The sequence below is a fragment of the Nannospalax galili genome, unplaced genomic scaffold, assembly GCF_000622305.1.
Source record: "Nannospalax galili isolate Female #2095 unplaced genomic scaffold, S.galili_v1.0 scaffold286, whole genome shotgun sequence".
Classification (NCBI taxonomy): domain Eukaryota; kingdom Metazoa; phylum Chordata; class Mammalia; order Rodentia; family Spalacidae; genus Nannospalax; species Nannospalax galili.
This window is the reverse complement of record NW_008359442.1, coordinates 12,327,741-12,351,726: the sequence shown is the minus strand read 5'-3', so window position 1 is coordinate 12,351,726 and position 23,986 is coordinate 12,327,741. Positions and strand designations below refer to the sequence as shown.

Sequence of the window (23,986 nt, the reverse complement as noted above, 5' to 3'; positions counted from 1 at the left end):
GTAAGTAAACAATGTCAGAGACAGAAGGCTCTGGTGTATGATCTACTCATCTGAAATATCTAGAATAGGCAAATTCATAGCATCAGAAAGCAGACTAAGGGTTCTAGGACAGATAGGGTACTGGAGTGATAGGAGAAGGGTTTTTTTCCCCTTGAGGTAGTAAAGATATTTCAAAACTGACCATGGAGATGGTTATCCTTACCTGTGACTATCAAAACCATTGAATGGTACATTTTCAATGGGTGAATTTATGGTATGCAGTTCATAGCTCAAAATTCTTTTGTAACAGAAACATCAACCAAATAATCTACTCCCCACTCCTTTTCTCCACCCCACCCCACACATGCCCACAGCCTTCACATTGAGAGCCAGCCAGACCCTCTGCCCATCACCACCAATGTGAGAAGCCATGAAAAACAAGGGTTGACCCTCTTCAGACTTTGAGGAAGTCAGGAGATGTCTCCTGTCCTAAAGTGTTCACCTGCAAGCTATCTTCATAAGCAGAAATAAACTGATCAGGCAGCAGTCCTGTGAACCAAAGGAGATGGAAGAATACGGGTCACACAGAGATGTGAGGGGGATGGGCATTTTCTAGAGCAAGGCTCTGGTGGAATTCCTGAGGTACCCATAAAAAAACAGTGGCTCAAGGAATGAGATGTGAGAAGCCAGAGCTGATGAATTCCTTCATGTCTAGGAGAGGCTGTGGGCAAGGATTATCATAAGTAAAAATGGATTCATAAATAGCTAGCAGTCCTCTTAAAAGGGGAACATGTACCAGTTACCATTTAAAGTTTTGAGTGTTAGTTTATTTCACACATTACAATGAATTATTTGTTACTGCCGCCTCATGCTCCTTTTCTCTTCTTTCTCATTTTTTTTTTCTTTTGAGACAGGTCTCATGTAGCCCAGGCTGTCCTCAAACTTGTGATCCTCCTACTGCACAAATGTTGGGATAATAGCATGCACTACTACATCTAGCACCATCCCCATTTTCTAGATTAGGAAACTTGGTCACTGACTATATGGATCACTTGCTCAAGGCCACAGAGTTGGTACGTGATGGAGTGTGGTGCCTAGTGGCCAAAGCTCCTATACTAGCTAATCCTGATATATGGATAATATTTTTCTGTATGTGTTACCATAAAGAAAAGGCAACTTTTGAGGGGAGACAGTGCTGGCTTCATTTTGGTGTCTCTTATGCTTCCTGGTTTACAGAAAAGCCTTGATATGTATTTAATGCCTTGGATTCAACTAATTTGGATGTATCATACACGAAGACAGTTCAATTATTTCTAGATTGTTTTGATAGTTGGCTTAGTGGTAAGAATAGAATCATAATAATAAGTAATATATATCTACATGCTCCTTTACCTGGAGAAAAGGAATCAAGATTCAAATATTATTGCAGTTGGCCAGGGGCTCTGTGACCTTGAGAACAGGCTCTTTCAGCCCAGGAGAATTCTTTCTCCATGGGACTATATTTTCTTAGGGTATCTCATAGTATAAATGGTTGCTAATGAGCTAAGGCTTCCCCTGGGAGGTCAAGTTGGAAGATTAGTGTGGAGATGGTGTGAGTGTCTCTCTGCTGACATCAATTTGAGATTATCTCTGACTCCAGAGGATTGCTGTAGCCCTGATATTTAAAATCCATAGAATTTGGGACTGGAGAGCTGGCATGGGAGTTAAGAGCATGTCCTGCTCTTGCAGAGGATTCATGGAGTTCAGTTTCCAGCACCCATGTTGGGTTGCTTACATCACTTGTAACTCAAGTTCCAAAGGATTCTACACCCTCTTCTGGCCTCTGTGCACATACATACACACACACACACACACACACACACACACACACAAACATATAATTAAAATTAAAAATCCATAGATTAGTTCAAGACATAGAACCATTAAGATCTGATATGAGGCTCTGCCTCTGAGGCCTCCCTCTTCCCCCACCCCTGCTTGCTGAGAATTGCTTTTCCTACACTTTCCTCTACCAGCTTTGGGTTAGTACTCTGGCAGTAGAGAACAGACTCTGGTTTCTGGATTCATTTTCCTACAGACTGAGCAGTATTTGGTTTGCAGCCGTTGACCGTTTCATGTGATTTCACTTACTGGTGCCTTTCTATCGTGTCCGGCACCTTAGGGGAAATATTGTCATTTATCGTAAGAGCAATGTACACTAGCTGCATAGAAAGGCAAAACTTCCTAGACACATTTTCCCATTTGTTCTTCACAACAACCTGAAGGAGAGACAGGTGAGTACTACTGTCCCCCTTTCACAAAGTAGACTTTAGAAGCCCTCTTTTAGGCTCTAGAATGGGTAGGGGTTTGATCTTTAACCCAGGCAGTCTACGTTGCCACATCACCATGTCTTCTCCGAGAGTCCCAAGTTCCAAAAAAGTCCATGAAGTGGTGGTTTCAAAAATTCCCGTTCACTTTCCTATTGTACTTAGCATGGGAAAACAGCTAGACCAGAGGCTTCAAACTTTCTGGTTCAGTGATCCTTCAGTGTTCACTGGGGACTTGTTTCACAACCTCTATGAATGCCCAAACCTGTGGATGCTCAAGTCCACAGATATATCAATATATGTGGATAAAATGGTGTGATATTTTCATGTAAACTATATACCTCCTCCACTGTACTTTATCTACAGATGACTTACAGTACCTAAAGCAGTATACAATGTATGCAAATGCTGGTGATTCTGTATTGTTTAGGGAATGATGGCAAGAAAATAATTCCTCATATTTAGTACAGATGGAATTTTTAAAAGATATTTTCAGGGGCTGGAGAGATAGCTCAGTGGTTAAGAACACTGTTCTTACAGAAGACCCAGGTTTGAATCCCAGCACCCACATGGCAGCTAACAACTGTGTGTAACTCCAGTTCCAGGGGATCCAACAGCCTCTTCTGTCTTCTGTGGGCATTGCATGACACAGGTGCACTCACCTACATGCAGGCAATACATGTGTACACATAAAATAAAAATAATAAATAAAATTTTTTTTAAAAGATATTTTCAATTTGCAGTTGGTTAACTGTATAAATGGGGATGGAAGCTAGGGTTTGAGGGCTAAATCTATTGGCTGAGCCACTGATAACATGATATCTAAAATCAAGCCCCTTAAGCCTGCAGGGCAAAGCATCTAAAGTAGCCAGCAGAGATGTAAGAAGCAAGGGCCTCAGGGTCCCCATTTTGAATTCCTCGATGATCTGTCATTCCCCTTTCCACTGGCCCATGTCCCTGGGCCCTTCCTCCTGGATTGCTCCCAGGAGGGCGGCTCAGCCCATGCCTGGCATTGGCTCCCAGGGTGCCTGGCTCAGATGTGTGCTTACCAGGAGGCAGGAGCAGATCTCTAATAGAGACGTGCATGCTGATCCTCCAGCTGGTGTTGCTAAGCAGCTGGCTTTCGGTTGCCTGGAGATTATCATGGAGTTGAGACAGTGTACTGTCGTGTGTGTGTGTGTGTGTGTGTGTGTGTGTGTGTGTGTGTGTGTGAATCGCGTGGGGAGGTACTTGAACGCCTAAGCACCTCCAGACCTTGCTCTTGTGGCTCTGATGTTCTGCTAAACCTCTCTAACTTGAGGGGACCTTCTTTACATATTAGTCATTGGAAATAACAAGTGCACAAAGGATCATGTCCTAATAGCCCCTGGGTTGTGGGACTCCATGATTCTTTCTACAGGATTTATAAAAGGGAAAAAAACCCACAGCCCTTCTGTAAAGCAGGGTAAAGAAAAGAATCAGAAACTGAGCCTTCATGCTTGGATGGAGGGAGGAAATGGTGCTTTAGAATTCCTTCAGAGTGTCCATTTATTTGTCTGGGGAAAATAGAAGATTGGGCCTCACTGAACAGAGAACATGCTAGAAAGTGCCTGCAGGAGGAGACTGGCAAGCAAGTCTTATAGAAAACAGGCCCCTGACCCCTTCCCCCTACCACCTTGGTTGATACTGTGTTATCTTTAACCGTTGAGGTTTGGCAACTTTTAGAGCTGGACATAAGGGTTCAGGACAATTTGGAGACTCTAACCAGTCACACTACCGACAAATGGGTTTGTGTACCTAGAGCTGTACCCTGTGGAGAAGCCACCAGCCCAGCTCACTGAGATCACAGTGAGGCCTGGGGGAGGGGCTATCTGATAACATTAACTGAGGCATGCTGCTGTCATTTTGCCACCATCCTGAGTGGTAGAGCAATACCCAGGGACATTATGTCAACCCAAGTGTGCTTGTGACCTTGCTGTGTCCTTAGCCCTCTCTGAGGTGCTGTGACAGATATAGAAGTATAAGACATGTAAATTCTGTTCCCAGAAGCACTAGAGACACTGTGAAATAGCATGTGAGAGAATGTGATTAAGTGCTGCCCTTTGTGGCACACTGTGAGATATGGGAGGGCAGAGCAAGGACCTACCCCTCCCTTGAGCTTCAAGGGCTGAGAAGATTTCATGGGGAGGTGGGTTAGAGCTTGGCCTTGAGGATCGAATTCTACAAGGTGAAGGAGATAGGAGGAGGTTCCCACCAGGAAAGGTCTAGAAAGCATAGGTGAAGTGGTTGGAGGAGCTTGGAATGGTAACAGGAATGTTGGGAACCCCGCTGACTAGAGCTGGCTGGCCTTGTGTGAATAAAACATTTAAAACTCTTTGCCTGAATTCTAGGTTTCTTATAAATGCTGAGAGAGACAGAACCGAACCCGTCGGTACTTCCTCCACTGACTTTGGCTTTCAAAACAAATGAATACAACCCATCAAGCCACATTCCCTCTCTCTGTCCTCCTCCATGACTTAAGAGTATCAAGAACTTTCACAGGACTCTTCTTGGTGGTGAATGGGCAGTGGAATTGGCTGCTTGTGCCCAGCTGGCCATTTACTTGCTAAATAATTCGTTTCTTAGTCTTTTAAAAAACAGGGAAAGTGACATATTTTTGTTTGGGGAAATAAAACAAACACAGTCATTGCCAGAAAAAAGACCCACTTATGCCAAATTTACAGTTTCTTTACCAGACCAGTTGTTTTGGGATAGAAAGGTGAAGGATGGAAGGCAGAGGAGATAAAAACAAAGCAGTGAGGGGTCAAAAAGATGGCTCAGTGGGTTGAGGCACTTGCCACCAAGACTGATGATCTGAATTTGATCTGGGGACCCGTGTAGTGGGAGAGAACTGACTCCCATAAATTGTCCTCTGGTCTCTGCACATACCATGGTACATGCCTTCCCACATAAAATAAATAAATATAAAACATTAAAAATATTGAAAAGAAAACATCAAGTGTTGGGATGGGTTAAAGGCAACATTCTTTATTCAGTGTGAGTGTTCTATGCAAGTACAGTAGCCTGGAGGTTGGAATGAGACTAAACCCAGGCTCTGCCACTTACCCACCCTGGGACCTTAGAGTAGTTACTTAACTTACCAGAGAGAATAATGGGTTCCACCTCTTTGCTCCACCAGGTTGTTGCAAGACATTAGGGGATGAACCTATATAAAGTGTATGGAAAGTTATGTGGCCCATTGAATGTTCTCAATAGACACGGGAGCTGTTGCTTGTAATCTTTCATCCTTCACACTGATGAGTGCTTTAGTCTGCACTGGTAGTAGCAGAGTACCACAGCTCTCTGAGAGTTCTGGGAGAAGGGGAGCTACATGCAGAACTTTGATGAGACCAGATATGATAGAAGGCATGGCTGGATTCCCAAAGCCAGGCTGTGCTATGCAGAAACCAGTAGAGTTTGGGGCACTCAGGTATCAGTCCACAGATGGGCTGCTCTGAGTATAGAGAACCGAAGGACCGATCTGGGGTTCATGGCAGCGGGAGCTGAGTAGGCAGGGTGCATAGATAGGCTCCAAGCACTGAGGATGCTGAAAGGGGCCAGGGCAGACAGTGCTGGGCAGAGTGGACTGGGGGTTTAAAGGTACCCAAGTTGTTCTCAGAGTAAACTTACTAAAACCTTGGAAGTAGAGAGAAGTATCAGGAGCTTGATTTGAGGGCAGCCAGGATGCATCAAAGACTGTTGTTGAAGATGTCAGGTTTCTTATTTCTGAGATTTAGCACTTTTCCTTCTCAGGGGCTCTGTGAGAAAACAAATTTTCCTGACACTTTACCTGTCTTCTTCAAGCATCCTGCATTTTTATCACAAATTACTATCCGTAAGTATTTACTGTGTATTGTATTGAGATTCACTCACCTGAGCAGTTGAGTGGATTTGGCCTCTGGCCTCTGCACACACACCATGGTGCATATGCCCCCCCCCACCCCAACATGCCCTCTGCCATCCATAAATGTAAAAAAATAAAAAGTTTTAAAAAAGGAAACTTTTTTCCCTGAGCCTAAGGGAGAGTTGTAGGACATGAACTCAAGTAGCATCCCAGTTTCTTTTCCTGTTGCTGCATCCTGACAAACGCACCTGAAGGGAGAAAGGGTTTATTTTGGCTCATGATTCAGAGGTACAGCGCATCATTGTGGGGAAGTCCTGGTGACAGGCGCTTAAGGCAGTTGGTCAGAGTGCATCTTCAGTCAGGAAACACAGAATAATCATTCCTGGTGCTCTTTCTCATGTAGTACGGGACCAAGCCCAGGGAAGGCTGCCACATTCTTTAAGGGTGGATCTTCCCACTTGGTAATGAAGTAAATCCCTCACAGGGTATGCCCAGAGGCTAGCTAGGCTAATCCAGATAATCCCTCACAAGCATGCCCAGAGGCTTGTCTCCTAGGTGATTCTAGATCCTGTCAAATTGATACAGCAGCTCATTGGCTGGATAAGGATTGTTTAGACTGAAGTCACTCTTCTGAGCTAAGTCTGTGGTCTTGATGAAGGGAAGCTTCTTCAGATCATCATGGGCTGGGACCAAATTCCCAACAATAGGTAGAACATAAACTGGGACTTCAAAGTTTTGCCTTAACAGACAGGAGGCTGGGACAGTCATTGCTGGCCCTGATGGCAGAGATTTCATAATGTCAGGGCTCCAAAGGGAGGCAAAACTAATATAGGTGGGCAGAATCAGGCTGGGAGAATTCAGGAGCATAGGATATTGATACCAGCCACTTTTGGTTAAGAATTTCTAGAAGAGTATTGTGCCAGTTTCTTCCACATACACAGATTTGTGCAGTATAAATAACTCAAAAACTTTGAAAAATGACAAGGTTGGCAGGCATGAATTTTCAGTCTGCTGCTCAGCAGCTGACTGCTGGAGCTTGCAATGATATGCATGGAAATTTGGCTGGCTAATTTGGAATTCTCTTTTCTCTAGGGCCCAAGTGAGGGTAGTAGGGACAGGGAGGTGAGGAGGAATCCACAGTGTTTCAGGGTATTCACCATACATCACTACCCTCTTCAAGAAAGGCTGACATGAATTTTAATTATATAGAAAGGAAGCAGCTAGAAAAAAATCTATGAGTTGCATGCTCACCCTTGAATGATCCTTTTTTATGGTGGCAATGGTACTGTTATGATGATGGTAATCATTGCAAGGACATTGATGGCAGAAGTCTTTGGGATGATGGTGGTGATGGTGGTGATACTAATGATGTAGTTGTGATGACAGTGGCAGTCATGACAATGATGATGGCCATGGTGGAAATTATAATGATGCTGGTAGTGATGGTGGTCTTTGTGGAGATGGCGACAGTGAGAAAGAGGAGACCTTGTAATCTTAGTTTAGCTGTCAACTTGACATAGCCCAGAGTTATCTGAGGGAGTATCAGTTGGGGGATTGCCTCAATCATGTTGACCTGTGGGCATATCTGTGAGGAATATTCTTAATTGCCAATTGATGTAGGCGGGTCAAGCCCACTGTGGGTGGTACCATCTATAGGCAGGTGGGCCTGGACTATATAAGAATGGTAACTGGGAACTGGAGAGATGGTTCAGCGGTAAAAGCACTGACCGCTCTTTCAGAGAACTCAGGTTCAATTCCCAGCACCCACATGGTGGCTATGAACCATCCTTAACTCCAGTTCCAGGAGAATCTGATGCCCTCTTCTGACCTTCGCAACATGGGTACGCTCACATAAATGCAGGCAATATACTCATATACATAAAATAAAAATGATAAATAAAATGTTTTTTAAAAAACAAAGGTAACTGAACAAGCCAGGGGAAGCAAGCCAATAAACTGTTCCTCCATGGTTTCTGCTTCAGGCTTCTGCCTTGAGTTCCTCCATGGTTTCCCTCAATGATGAACTCTAACCTATAAGATGAAATAAGCCTTTTCCTCCCCTGTGTTAGTTTTAGTCATGGTTCTTATCACAGAACCTAGAGCAAACTAGAACAGTTCTAGAAAATAACATAGCTCTTCCATAGAGATAATCCTCTTTGATCCTAAAGCAAAACTATGAAGTAGACAGGGCAGGTATTGTCTCCAATTGAAAGACAGGCTGAGAGCTAGGAGTACATCAGTGCTCCATTTTCTTTTTACCACTTTGTCTCTTATCACTGAGTGTTAAATGTGTATAGCCTTGGCTAGAAGTGTTCAGACTGAGAGAGGCTCCTGTGGGCCAGTGGCACCAAAAGGATGTTTGGAAATAGAAGCTGTACATGGAAGTTTCAGCTGAAAAGTATAGCATGGGACCATGATAGAATATCTATATAGACACAGGGCAAGAGTGTCAAATGAAAGGGAAATTAAGAGAGATAATTTGTGACTTAATTTAGTTGTGTTTCCCTGATATTGGAGCCTAGAAAAGGAAAGGGAACTGAATTATGTTTCTCACCACTGTGACCAAATACCTAGTAGAAGTAGCTCAAGAGAAGATTTATTTTGGCTCATGGTTTCAAAGGGCACAGGCTGTCATGACGAGGAAGGCACGATGGAGCAGCTCCATTGTGGCAAGAGCGTACGGCAGAGCTTCTGATGTGGTAGCCAGACAAGGAAGCAGAAAGACAGGATGAGAAGCAATGCAGGCTATAACCCTCAAAGGTCTGTGCCCAGTGACCCACCTCCACTATCCAAGCCCTACCTCTGAAGGTTCTGCAATCTCCCAAAATAGCGCCACCAGCTTGGGACCAAGTATTCTAACACATGAGCTTGTAGGAAGACATTTCACATTTGAACTATAACAAGGACTAATATTCATTGACCTTTCTTGTTGGGCCAGGCTCTGTTAAACATTTCTATATACATCCCCTGATTGAATCCTCTCTACTTCCCTGGGGAGAAAATGGTATCACCTCCATTTTATATACTTGGAAACTGATACACAGAATAAATAACTTCGCTCAAGATTCCATAGTAAAGAGACATGAATCCAGGTCTGTCCGACCTAGAGGGCTGTGACCGTTTCTAGCACCCAGGTCAGAATCAGGACTACATGTGCATGGTGTCCATCTGTAACTACTGGTTCATGGGCATGCCTTTGATGAGCCCCAAACCTGGGAAAAGATGTTTACCTTCTTTTTGACTGTTCTTTGGAGCTGTACGGTAGTGTCCTAGTGCTCAACTGCTTGACTTCTAAGGTCTCTTCCTCTCTGAAGGCCTTTCTAGGCTCTGATTCTGTAAGTGGTTCTAGAGGGACTTGGTCAAAGTGTGACCTCCCAAAGAAGGTAGCCTAGCCAGTAATCTCTGGGTATGTCATCATGGGTACATTTTAGGTTTACAACCATATATATATATGGAGAGAGAGAGAGAGAGAGAGAGAGAGAGAGAGAGAGAGAGAGAGAGAGCATTCTATTCCAATATGTATGCTGTGCTTTTTTTGGCACATCCATGGTCCCCTTTTAGTCCCTCCACCATCCTGTGTGTGTGGAAGTGATGGTAGATGCTTTTAACCCAGGGCTTCTGACCTTGAGAAAGGTGAATTTTCTTCTGTGAAAGGATAAAAGGGCACGATGTGGACTGGACAAAGTTTCCCCAATACTTCATACATTTTCCTGCCTCCCACAGTGCGATGAACCTGCTGTACTTTTCCTAGAAAGGCCTGTAGCTCTGCATATGCTATGTACACCACCAGGATTAAACTCTGCTGCACCTGACAGAGTCTCTGGGGCATTCTGTACCTGGGCTGGCCATCACAGTGGCTGGCTGGGGGCCTCTCTGAGTGCTTAGCTGCACCTGTCTGAGTTGTGCTGCTGGTCCTCAGAGCTCATTGTAGGCGGAGCAGCCCTTTCCTAGCATGCTGCAGTTCCATTTGGAATTGTGCGTTCTTTCTGCTTTCCCCTTTTAGAAGGGATGGATTTAGCCCTGGCACGCCAAATACAAGCCCTCCCTTCATCTCCAGAGCTCTTTCCATCCACCCCTCCTCAGGCAGGCTATTTACAGACTTGTCATGATCTGCTCGTCATCTACCACGCGGGTCAATCCACCAGTGAAATGAAAGGGAAGAAAGGCCCCAAGCCAACGATTTTGGGCAGATGAGCCTTATATAACATGGGCTAAAAATATGCAGCTAATTGAACTGGAAAAGTGAAAAATGAGTTATGCTTTAGTCTTAGTCTGAGACACCAAAGAGCGATAGAGGAGCAATTCCTCCCAGTAAAGAGGCCCACGTATAAATACTTTCACTCTTGTGCGTACACTCCACTTTGCGGCTTTGTAACGTGCTCAGCAACCCACTCCCTCCCCTCCCATCCCCAAGGGACCAAGTTTGGGCAGCAGGAACCAAGACTCAGGGAGCATCAAAGAAAAGGTGCAGAGAGTCCTTGTTCCTTCAGGGCAGAAGGAAGAGCGTCTAGGTGGGTGGCCAGGTGGTTAGATGCTAAATAAGGCTCCCACTTTGACTCCTTCCAAAACCAAACACTTAAAAAACTCCTATTATCAAAGGGTTCTTTCTGCTCTGGAAATTGGTAACCATTAGGGAGAATTGCATGGGGCACTATCTTTTAGCTCCAGTCACATCTGCCCCTCTACCAAATGCCTCCTCTACTCCTACATCTTTATTCTTTTTCTCCTAGTTTCTTTCCCTGCCTTCCACATGCTCAGTCCTTCCTGATCATGTTGCATTGTGTGCCACTTCTGCTTAGTGTCTGTGTCTTCTGTAGGGCATACATACCATGAGACTAGGGCCTTGCTCTAACCCATGTAGGCCCAGCTTAGTGCCTAGGTCAGGATGGCACTGCATACTTTCCTACTGAATACATGACTCATTCAGCAAAATCAATGAATGGACAAACCAAAGTTCACATGCTGTTATTTCTGAAAAATGCCATGTGAGGAAAGTTTAATATTGGTGTTCTTTGGCAGATAGATGCTACTTCCAATTCAGCTCATCAGTCACCTGATTACTATACTGCGACACCCCACAAGTGAGAATCCATGGAGTCTAAAGACAGTAGAACAGGGTCTAGAGAGATGACTCAGTAGTTAAGAGCACTGGCTGATCTTTCAGAGGACCCAGGTTTAGTTCCCAGCCCCCATATGGCAGATAACCATCCATAATTCCAGTTCCAGGGGATCAGACGCCCTCTTCTGGCCTCTGCAAGTTTGCATATATTGGTGCACTTATAGGCAGGCAAAACACTCATACACATAAAATAAAAATGAAGAAATAAAACAAATTAAAGGTAGAACAGCATGTAGTAAATTAAAAAGGGATTGGCTTGGGTGTTGGTGAAGTACATGGGTTAGAGAGTCACAGGTCGAGAAGAGATTTGCAGATGCCCTGGTACTACGTACCAGTTTAAAATGAAGAGATAGAGGCCAAAGGTGTTCAGAAAATGTGACCAAATTTACACGGTTAGTGAATGGCACATCTAGAATAGTGCTTGGTGGCTCACATTAGACATCCAATAAATCTTACAAACGTAGGGTATGATGCCAAAATCCAAGCCTGCCCAGATTCCATCCTGCCCCTCACTGGTAGGAGAGGGAACTTCCATTGATCCATGAAGCAGGGCAGCACTCTCATGTTCAGGCAGCCTCAAGGAAGGCTCCTGATGTCTAGCTGTTGGTGCAAATGCCTGTTACATGCTCTGTGCAAGGCCTTACCATTGTAGCTGCCCGTGAACTTTGCTGTTTTGTGATTGGGAGGAGACCACAGTCACCAGTTGATTTATGGCACCCGGAATCCATTTAATATATCTGCTATTTGGCTGGCTTTATGTGACTCAAAAATTTATGTCTGCAAAATAGATTGAAGGTGACAGATAGAAAAACTTGATGTATAGTTCCCCAGAAGCTGGCTATGGGAATATTTGAGGAGCTGAAGCAAGGTGGGGTGGTGTCTGGATTTCTCCCCCTGCCTATTCTTCTGCTCTGGGTCATGTTGCCCATGGGATTTGGTAGAAGGCCACTTACTGTTAGGGACAGAATTGTGTTTCTGATTACCCATTTTCTTATCTGTATTTCATATAACTTATTTGACTTTCACATGAACTCTGTGAGAGTCCCACAATCCCCACTTTGAGTTGCGGAGCAAAGGCTAGGAGCATTCTATGGCTTGCCAAAGATCTGGTATGCTTTAAATCTAAGCTTTTTATTTATTTTTATTATGTGTGTGTGTGTGTGTGTGTGTGTACATTCCTGCAGTTGACCCCAGAGGCCAGAAGAGGGAGTCAGATCCACTGGATTTGAAGTTACAGGTGGTTGTGAGCTGACTACCATGAGTGCTGGGAACCAAACTTGGGTCCTCTAGAAGAGCAGTATGCATTCTTATTGCTGAGTCATTTCTTCAGCCCTGCTTTAAATCTATGCTTTAGGTACAACCTCATTGCCCTTGATTGATTGATTGATTGATTGATTGATCTTTATTTTCTTTAGATAGGCTCTTATTGCCCAGACTGATCTCAAACTCCTGGGCTCAAGGAATCCTCTTAACTCGGCCTCCTGACTAACTGGGACTACAGTGCCTGCTGGTTTTAAATTCTCATTGTTTTGTAAGTCCCCATGTTCAATGATAAGAAATTATTTTTAGCACTCATATAGTTCTAGTGTTATTATGTATTATAATTAAACAAGTGGCTTTGCTATTTATGACATACCTGTCTCTGTACTATGATTTGTACTAGGGAAATCACCCCTAAAGTGTTTCTTTCAGGGGGCTTAGAGTTAAGGTGAATAGGCATCAGACATTTGAGATGTGATTATACTCCAGGGTGAATGAGTTGTGGTAAATGCTCTAACAACACCTTGTAGGAGCATCGACTCATTACCCTAAATTTCCCCCTCCTAAATACTCCATGATGGTGACTTCCATTCTGGCTGTAGCCACATGCAGGGCTTTGCTTCACAGTGTTCCACTGGGGCTTAAGTTCCCTACATTCTATGTCCTAAGTATCCTGTAATTGAATGCTTCGTTGTATTCAGTGCTGCATAGGACTGACTTTAATTTTTCATTAAAGTAGCATAGACACAGAAAAATGTCCCCAAGTGTGCAGGTCATTGAATCTTCACAAAGTGAGGATGCCACTTGCTCAGCATCCAGATGGAAAAGCAGAACACAACATGCCCCCCACGTACTCCCTCCCAGGCATACACAGCTGCTTGACTTCCAAGAATGGAATGGTTTACTTGGTTTTGAACTTGAAACTGTTAGATCCATGGGGAGTACTCTCTTTTGTATCTGGTTTCTCTTGTTCAACATGTTTCTAATATTGGGTATGCCATGTGTAGCTTGTTCATGTTAATTGTTGTAGAGTATAGCTTGTTTTAAGAATGTATCTGTCCATTTGATTATCAATTAGATGTGGTGATTTTCAGTTTAGGAGTAATGCATGTTCTAGTTTATTGTTTTCATGTGCAAATGTACATGTTGAGTGTGTACCAGGGGACATGCTTAAGTTCCCAGCTGCATGGCCTTGGTAAGTACTCTGTTCAAATGATGATTGATTCACATTCCTAGTACCAGTGTCTGAGACTTACAGCTGCCCCATACCCTTGCCAACACTGGCTGTTGCTCTCACCCATTTTTAGTTGTTCTGATTCGTATATTTCATAGTAGTTTTTATTTATTGACAGAACAGATACTTAAGTTAAAATTTACCATTGAACCATTTTTAAATGTAGAGTGGCATTTGAACATTCGTACTTGGAGCCAGCCATCACCTCCATCCATCCAGGACTCTTTGTCTTTTCAAACTGAAACACCATACCAGCTCTTCCCTCTTCAACCCCTGACAACCCTCATTCTACTGTGTCCCCGTGGATCTGACCACAGCAGGCAGAGGCATACAGAGTTGATCTTGTGATTCGTTTGTTTTACTCCCTGTGGTATCTTTGGGACTCATCCATGTTGTGATCTATTTCAGCATTTCCTTCTTTTAAAGGCTGATTAATATTCCATCATGTATAGATGACCTGTTGTCTATCCAGTCAACTGCTAATGGACATTTGAGTTTTTCTACCTTTTGGCTATTGAGAATGGTGCTACTAATAATATTGATCCATATATATGAGTCCCCATTTTTAGATCTTTCCTAGTGAATATCTCATTATTTTCATTTATTGTGGTTTTTGACAGTCTCTCTTATATGGCCTACACTGGCCTTGAATTCATTATATAACCCAGGCTGACAAGAACTTGTTGATCCTCCTGCCTCAGCTTCCTAGGTGGTGAGTTACAGGTATGCCACCCTCCCTAGATCCACCTTCTTTTATATACTTCACCTGAATTTCATTCTGTCTTTAAATTTCCCTGACAACTTTGCATTCCTTTTGAGTACCTTTTTATATGTGTATTTGTCATTTGGAAGGGCCTGCTCAAGTCTTTTAACAGCTATTCTATGGATTGTCTGTCTTTTTCCTACTGATTTGTAGGAAGCCTTCATAGATTCTGGATATGTGTCTTTGTTGAACATATGAGTTGGCTTACCTTTTCACGTTCTTAATCTATTTTTTTGATGAGCCAAAGTTCCCAACCAATGTGGTTCAATTGAGCATTCTTTTTTCCTTTTTGGTTTGTGCTTTTGTGTTACAGTTAAGATAATATTGGCTGCTGTCTGAAGGTTATAAGGATATTCATTTATGATTTTAAAAAATTTCTTCCATTGTTGCTGATGTTGCCTTGCTTTCCTTTTTAGCCTATTTGCCTTCTCAGTTGGGAGTAGATTCTTTGACCTTCAGAGTAACTAGGCTGCTTATAGCACAAACATAGGGCGTGGGCAGCATTGTAGCAAACTCATGTTAATGTTGGTCAAGGGATTGGGGGAAGCACAGATATTCCTTCTTCTACCTGTCATGATACTGCATCCCCTTCTCTCCCCTTCTCCCTTACCTCCCTATCCCCTCCCCTCCTTTCCTCTCCTCTCCTCTTCTTTTCTTCCCTCTCCCACCTCCTTTTTGTTTTTTTGACACTGGGCCTCATGTAACCCAGGCTGGCCCCATATTCATTAGATAACTGAAGCTGGCCTTAAATTCCTAACTAACCCTTTTGCCTCCATCTCCCAAATGCTAGGATCACAGGCATATACCACCATGTCCAGTGAATACTAATTTTCCTTATCAGTTACATGTTAATTGTAGCTAGGAAGTTTTGCTGTATTATAAACCCAGTCTACTGCTTCAGGGTCAGTTTCACCACAGCTTAGGAAGTGCTTCCCTAACCAGCTAACCTCCACTCTAGCTGCTAAGTCAGCCCTGCACCCCATCCCCTTGTGATACACAGGGCGCTCTTGCAGCAGCCTGCATTCTTCTCTTCCCTGTGTACTCTGTCCCATTTTAGTTGAGTATTTGTCAAGAGTCACTTGTGTTTGTTATTCTTACTATATCATTTTGATTTAAACTTTAGTAATGAAATATGAGTGTGAAAAGAAAAAGTTTCTATGAAAACAAAGTTGAGTGTGACTGAAAGAGCCAAGGACAAATTGCTAATAAAACCGCTGTCAAATTCTGGGCTAGAGAGCACTTTGATTTGAGAAGCACCACCATAAAGCCCTCCGAAGACTGGATTCAGATTGCATCAGGATCACAAAGGTTTTCCTCACTAGAAAGATGCTGAAGTTGAAAATCATAGACAGTCTATTGCCCACGAGAGACAGTGCTGAACTCAAAACAGAGACCAGGACTGAAGCCCTTGGCCATGTGTTCTTGCCAAACGAGTATGCACATAGGTATTTGTTTCCAGGTGAATGCTATGAATTTGAATGTTGTGTGTTATTAGTTAAAATATTTAAAGTACTTATTTTTCAGGATTCTTTGAATTAATTGACATTTTATTAACCAAGCACTGTTCTACTCACTATAAATAAGAGAGGTGGAGGAATCCCTTCCCCCTCAAATGGACCTTGATCTATGAACATCTTTGAAGTACTGTTTCATTTAAAAGGCAAAAAAACTATTAATACTTCAAAATTAACATCCTACTCCAAGTTTAAAATGTTTGAAATGTTTCTTTTCTAAAATCCTTTAATAAAGGCAGGACTTCACTGAGCCCAACTGCACAAGAAGCAGCAATTGAAATAGCCTCTTAACTTATTTGCTGTATCTGTTCCTGTGCAGGAACCTTCCTGAGCTTTAAGATGGGCCTGGCTCACCTAGCCTTGGAGCATATGGTGATGCTCAAGGTTTGGGTCCTGATACATCCCCATATCATTTGTGTTGATGAGATGGGTCTGTGGGAACTCCTGTGTTGATCAGTCAGTACAGTAGTTCGCAAGCCAGCCTGAAGCCTTGTGTTTGAGGTTTGATTCTTTAGCTGAGAAGGTAGGCCCAGACGGCTAGCATACCATTCATGCCAAGAATACCATAGTGACCTACTGAGGAGCAGCCTCTAGTTCTACATGCACCCCAGTATGCTGGTGTCAGGGTAGGAAAACTGCATTTATGTATTCTGTGCTCTCTCTCTTTCTCTCCCCCCCTCCCCATGTGTAATAATTCAGTAACCTGTGCTCCAGGCAGAGCAGGAATGTACTTAGAAAGCAACGGGGAAACCTTTGGGCTGACGCTCACACAGTTTTAAAACAGCCGAAGATGATCTGCCTGAGTCACTGCCTTGGTGGCAGTGGGCCAGGCAACGACTCATCCAGTTGTGCCTCTGCCCTCAGGGTCCTCTCCTCCTCCAAGATGTTTCCTGTCAGAAGCTAGAGAGGGGAAGCTGAGATCCAAGACACTGACTCACATGCCCCCTTGCGGCCAGTCATGGTGGAAGGCATCAGAAAACACAGCCAGGTTGGAACCTCACGACAAGTCTAGGGATTGCCGTCCAGTGCCCCCACCCCCACCATCACCTTGCATTTACTTCATGTTTGAAGATCTTTGATTTTTGTCTCTTCTATTTCCCTCAATCCCCTTTTCTCCCTCCTTTTCTTTCTGTTTCTCTTCTGATAAGGTTTCATTAAATATGTAGCCCAGGTTGGCCTCAAACAGTGGTCTTCCTGCCATAGCCTCCCAAATGTTGGGATTCCAGGCATATACCACTGTGCATACCTTGTCATGACTTCTTAACAGTTGAGTATCCCACAGCCGTATTTAACCTGAGTCATAAACTGTGGTTTTGGGGGCCTGTGGCTCTTCCATTGGGATTGGGAATGCTCTCTCCCAGTTCTAACAGACTTCCTCCAAACCACAGCCAGTCTGTGTTCTCATTAGATAGGGTGGGACCAAAGCCACAACTTCCTGCCCTTCTCACACTTAGAGGCAGCAGCAGGCATTTACCAGACACCTGCCAGGCTACAGCATGGAATCTCCACATTGAACCCTGAGCCAGAAACGAATGATCATGAGGTTTCTCCAGTGGCTGAATGTTAAATTCCACAGATGCTTGGGCCCACTTATATGGGCTTCTCAGGCAGTGACCATGAGAACATACTCTTGAGAAGGAGCAAAGATGATTGTTGGGATAAAAGATTCGACTTCTTTATGTACTTCTTTCAGATATTTTCCTTATGAATTTATCTATTTATTTATCTACATTATTTTGAGACTGAGTCTCACTCTGTAGCCTATGTTGGCCTGGAACTCACTATGTAACTCAGGCTGGCCTTGAGCTCAAAGTGATCCTCCTGCCTGAGTTTCTCAAGTATTGGGATTACAGACATGCAGTACTATGCCTGACTTTAAATATGGTTTTATAATTGGAGTTAAATAACTCTTCCTGCTCAGTAGCAGATGCTGTGGATGCCCCAGCTGTAGCTGTGTCCATTGGCCTGTCACAGAGGTCCCCTGCACAATACACCTATGGCTTCCCATTTCTCAAAGCATAACTCAAGCTACATGTGTGGGGACTAAAACCTGACAGGCACCACACTTAAGACAGTTTAGTTTGAAGAAAATTTATCACAGGTATATATCACTGTTCTATTAACAGCTCCTATCATTGAGTGCCTGCTGTGTGCCCGGTACTTCAATGATAGTCTTCTAAGTGACATACCGACTCTGAAGGTAGATTCTTTTTCAGACCCCAGAAACGTAGGCTGAGCAAGTGACTTAAGGACTCTGGAAGAGCACACAGGCTCTACTGGAACCAAGTCTGCTGCGCTCCTTCCTGCCACCAGGGCATTTGTACTTGACTTACTTACCATTAATGTCACTCAGAGGGTCTCAGTTTCAGTGTCTCCCCCTTTTCCCTCTCCTCTCTCTGTTCTAGTGCATTCTAGGAATGAGGAATGATTGTCCCCATTCACATCTGACTATAGATCAGTATGCATGACCAGGCAGGGCTAGGGGCCAGATATTTAGCCTCCAGGAAAGGTGCTGAAATGGAGAAGCTATGTGGACAGCCTGGCTGGAGAGGTGCTATCTGTCAACTCATTGTATGTTGTGGGTTTCTGAGATCAAGAATGACTGCATTGCAAAGAAAGGGCACAAAGTGAAAGGGGCATATTCATAATGACTAAGGAAACAGGCAAAAGCTAGGGCTGTCCCGATATGAATCTATTCACTCCCTACCCACTCCATAATGGCCTCTGAGTTTCCTCTCTGGTTTCTGTGACTGAATTCGTGGAGACCTTTGGACATGTCATTTGTCACCCCCACGGATTCTAGCAGCAGCTATTGATGTATTTAGCAAACTTCATCTGACTCCAATTTGTATTCCTTCCTAACATGCAGATTCCTTCTCTTTTGTCTAGAGGCCACCTTTTCCCAACTCTAAAATCACTATCATCTCTTACTCAGCAGCTTTCAGGGCAAAGTACACATGTTTGCTTATGTTGAGAACACTTAGCCTTCCTCGGCCCCGTTTTCTCTTGCTGGTTTACAAGTGTTGAAAACATTGGCCCTGTTCCTGATTACTAGATCGTGAACCCCTGTGGCCAGAGACCTGGTCTTCTCACCCAATTGAGCCTGGCAGGCACCTCACTGGTCCCTCACTGAGCCCTCTGTCCTCATGGACTAGTGTGACTGAATCAACGCTCAGGAATCTGGTGCAGTAGGCTCCTTGCTCACCAGCTCTTGACCTCATCCAACCCCACTGTCCTGGTAAGATCTAGCCCAGGGCTCCTGTGACAGGCTGAGGAAGTGCCAGACTGAAACTCTTGTTGTTTCTTTTCCAAGGAAAATGCAAAAACAAATGCCTCAGGAAACAGACCTAGATTCATTAACCCCTCTGTATCTCCCTCACCCGATTCCTTGGTGCTGCTCTGAGGTAACAAACAGAGTAGGTTTTAGCAAAGACAGGTGATGTGTGAAATGTTATTAGAGGGATTTGTTCTGGTGGCTCACTAGCAGGGACAGGAGACAGGCGTGTCTTCCCCAGCTGTTTCGTTCCCTCTGAAGCTGTTCCGTAGTGCAGCTAGACCTTGGCAGCACCTGCTTTGCTTTCATTCATTTCATACCCTGTTCCCCTGTACAGGGGCACCAGGACACACCTCTGGACTAGATTTCTAAGACATTCGGACCATTTCCAAGTCCATGTCTGTGGCATACGACTGTCCTCTGAATGTCAAGCCATGGACAGATACCTTCTTCCCAATCTTCATCACACCCCTTGGCTTAGGACCATCACAAAACCTGCTGGCCGTTGACCTTCCACAAGAAATGAGGGTCAGGGAGAGTCAGTCATGCCTTCTAACCAACCAGTTGGGTCTAGTTGCACAAGGTGGAGGGACTAAGGGTACCTACGCTGAGGAAGCCCATAGGGAGGCTCTTGCACCATTTTGTGCAGCTGTGGGGTGATCACATCCACATCTAGATGGAGACTTTCCAGTGCGGCCTTGGCAGGGAGCACCCACACTCCTGAAAGTGACCCCTCACCCACTACTCTGTAAGTAAGCCCAAATAAATGTGCTGATTTTTCCATACTGCAATTTGGTGAAATCACACCTCGATTTGCCATAGGGACCAAGGGAGGAGGGGGCCAGACATTGCTCACATTTCCCAGAAGGAATTATAGCAACAATTGGCGCAATTGACCAGGATAGGACAAAACTGAGGATGAGTTTGGGAAGAGCACTGTTGATGTCTCTGAAATGGAGAAGGAAACCAACAACCGAAGGGAAGCTGGGTGAGGGGAGAGTGTTGGGAGAAGAAATTTTAACATGGTGGGCTATCCCCAAAGGGCTGGTAGGGGTAGTGGCAGTGGCATGGATAGTGAAACTAAGGTGAAGCCACCTAGGTAGATGATGTTGGCGGAGGGACCCCTGGGATGGCGGTCCTCTTGTAGGGGGTACGGAGTGGCATGTCTGCTTGAGCAGTAGGGTCCACCATGTGAGTATGAAGATGCTTTGAGGACAGCTGGAAGGTCTAGAGAAAACTGCAAGCCCTAGGAATAGCACACCAGGAGTGGAAGTTTTAGAGAGCAGCTGCAGAGGCAGCCTGACCGCTGCTTTGTGTAAGAGATCTGTCCCAGGTGGAGGTGGTAGCCCAGAGGGAGACTGAAGTGTAAAAGAGGAATTGCAGTGAGAAAGGGATATGAGGTTGGACTCTTCAGTATTGGCCTCTGACAATTGCATAAAAGACAAAGAAAGATAGAGGTGTTAGCCTGCTGTTTTTTACAACTAGGGGGCCAGAAAGGGAAGAGAGACCTGATTAGATTGATAATACAAGGGTCATCATGGGACCCCAAAACTTGGAACCCATGGGAGAAGGCAGATTGTGAGGAGGAAGGGAGAGACCTAGAAATAACCAAGATGCCCTGTGTTTCAGCATGCTGATGGAGACCTTAACAATGGTCTGGTGTGAGAGACTATGGCAATCAGAGAATACTCCACACTGGAGCTGTTGGAACTAGGAAAGATTTTCAAATAAGCAATGAAGGAACCACTCACTACCTAGCTTATGAGGATATGGGACATGGGAGCAGATGATATTAGTTTAAGTGCTATAGACACATTAAAATTGAGCAATATAATCACCCATCCCTTCTTGAGACATAGGCTGCATAACCTGAGGCAGTAGAGGGGGAATCAGTCCCTAATGGATTGGCTTGTATGAGCCTTTAGAGATACTTGGTCATCAACAATGGAGGTTCCCATGGATATCAGGGGCTGAAGGACAATACAGGAGGGACAGGCACTCCTGAGAGACCTAGGTATGAGGAAATCAGTGTATAGGGCCCAGTTTACTGGACCAGATAAGACTGTGTTCATCAGAGATTTAAAGAAGAACTTGATCCTTAAGATTGGAGTGAAGCTTTAATGGCTTTGCTGAGTTCCCTTAGTGGGGCAGGATCTTTATGAAGTAGGAGAAGCTTTGGCAGAACAAAGTGACTTAGACCAGCATGTAAAATGTATCTGTAAAACAGTAGAGCAACCTAGAAGAGATATTAAAATGACAAAGCAGAAAAAGAGATGTTTGGGTTACTCAAAGGCAAATGTGGCAAGATTTGTGTTGAGTCCAAGTTCCTAAAGGATAAGTCCCTTAGTGGGGTAGGATCTTCATGAGGTAGGAGAGGCTTTGGCAGATCTCAATCACTTAAACCAGTGTATAAAACATATCTGTAAAATAGTAGAGCAACCTAATAGAGCTATAAGAAGGATAAAAAGAAAAAGAGGTCTGTTTGGGTTACTCAAACGCGAATGTGGTGTGATTTGTGAATAGTCCAAGTTCCTAAAGGAAAAATTGACAAAAAGCCAAATTCTGTACTAAGGAGCTTCTGGAAGGCTTTAAAACCTGAACAGTTCACAAAAGGCATCCTTAATAAAACAATACAGGTACAAAAGATAAAAACTCTCCCAGGGTGGATAATGATTCCACAGGGTACATTTCTCTCCTGTGAAAGGTTATGCTAGGGGTGGAGGCAGTTTGAACAGCCAGGGCCTCCCCCAACAGCCAGGTGTGGTCAATGGAGAGACTATGGGTGTGGCTACAGCTAGGAGTCAGACCCAGGGCCTGCCTGACCCGGGAAACCAACAGGTGCAGCACAGGCAGAGGGGCCCTATTCTTCCTTGACCCTGTGCAGGACCAGGCAGCTTAAGCCAACCCCAATGAGTTTATTAGGGATGGAGAAATGCAGGGATGCTTCATGTAAATAATCCAGGATATGGAATGGCTCCAAAAAAACGACTAAAGATGGTAAAGAGCTAACTAAATAAATACATCTTATCCATGCTATTGTACCCAACATAGATCTGTTGAGAAAACAATTGATACAAATGGATAAAATCATTCCATGCTGTGTTAGACCTTGTTTATGTTTGATTTAGTATATAGTGTTAATGTCTGAGTGTTTTACAGATATGGAACACATTTGAGAGATATCAAATACACCTGAAGAAATGAGACTGGAAAGTAAATTCACAAAGGGTACAAGGGCCAGCTATAGCTGTGAAATTCTTGGGAGCTTTATGGTCAGGTAAGGCAGAAGTGATATCCATCAGGATGGCTGGGAAAATCTACAACAGCCTGGGCTTATAAATGCCAAAGAGTAAACAGATATGACAATAAAAATAGAGTCTCCCAAAAACCTCTGTACAATTGTTAAGTGAAAATTCCAGTACCAGGGGTGGGTTGCCCCCTTATGAACTTTTGGCCAGGGAGGCCCTGGAGGTCCCCCAAATCATAAAGGCTATTGCCACTAATGTTGGTTTTACACCAGAAGTAGCCAGCAAGACCCTGTTGCTGAAGATACCACATGATGTAAGCATGGGAGAGGGAGAGATCAAGCTGGGACTTAGTTGGAAACTCCCAGCCACCAGATGGCTGGTGGTCGTAGTGCCAGGATGTGCCATGCAGAATCCCTAGGGGAGAATGGTCCCAAAAGTTCTGCTTAATGATCGATCCCATCTGTTGCACTGTAGACATGCTAAGCAAGATGTGTCTGCTGGTACAATAGTGGCTCAACTAGTATATATACAACTGATACATTTCTAATTGGATTTAAGGCCTGTTCTTTGGGGAGGAACACACATCCTCTACTACAACCCAGGCCAACCTGGTGGCAGGAGAAGTTATAGGTCCCCAGTCAGGAAGCCACTGCAATTGTTTTGTTAGATGGATGTAATGTACCTGCTAAGGTACCTTCCAGGCATTTGTGTTTCTACCATAGGCTAGGTTATTATAGCAGTCAGTGTTCATTTAGACGTTCCTACTTCTTTTCATTTGTGTTTTTATAGTAGGAGGAATACCACTGAGATGGGTCAACAGCCACGTCTTGGAAACAGATGATGAAAAGGCCCAAGAGTTCAGTATCTCGCCACAGTGGAAGGAAGATCATCCTACATCTATGTCACCCCCTCCAAAGCTCAGGGACTCTTGCGGAAGAGGATGGCGGAAAGAATGTAAGAGCCGGAGGAAGGGGTGGAGTGTGGCATAGGACTGTCCCCCAAATGTCAAGCTATGGACAGACACCTTCTTCCCACGCTTTGTTGCTTCACTGGCTTAAGATCATCACAAAACTTGTTGGCTGTTGACCCTCTGCAAGTTAGGAGGGTCGAGGAGAATCAGTCATGCCTCCTAACCAACCAGTTGGTCCTAGTTGCACAAAGAAGAGGGTCTAGGGGTACTTAAGCTGAGGAAGCCCCTATGGTAGTTCTCTCATCATTTTTTGTAGCTGTGGGGAGGTCACATACATGCCTGGATGGAGAGTTTACAGTGCAGTCTTAGCAGGGACACCCATAGTCTTGTAAGTAAACCCTCACTCACCGCTCTGTAAGTAAGCCTAATAAATTTGGAGCTTGCTGGTCCTCCAAGGTGTAGTTTGGTGAAATCATACCTCACTAGGATCCCAGTGGGGGGCACATTGTTCAGGCCT

The 23,986-nt window shown here is 44.2% G+C and overlaps 1 protein-coding gene across 3 annotated transcripts in view; it reads left to right on the top strand.

Annotated features, from left to right (window-relative positions):
- The window catches only part of Prkce (protein kinase C epsilon), a 559,250-nt gene that overhangs the window by 279,327 nt on the left and 255,937 nt on the right, over window positions 1–23,986 (top strand). The window contains exons 1-2 of one of the 3 annotated variants that reach the window (XM_029558629.1): window positions 22,517–22,588; window positions 23,349–23,513. The exons of 1 other annotated variant lie outside the window; for it this stretch is intronic. In XM_029558629.1, the coding sequence (XP_029414489.1) occupies window positions 23,459–23,513 (55 nt within the window). In that variant the 5' untranslated portion in view covers window positions 22,517–22,588; window positions 23,349–23,458. Of the gene's footprint in view, window positions 1–22,516; window positions 22,589–23,348; window positions 23,514–23,986 lie in introns of those variants that run through there. One more of the 3 variants, XM_029558628.1, reaches the window with a different exon arrangement.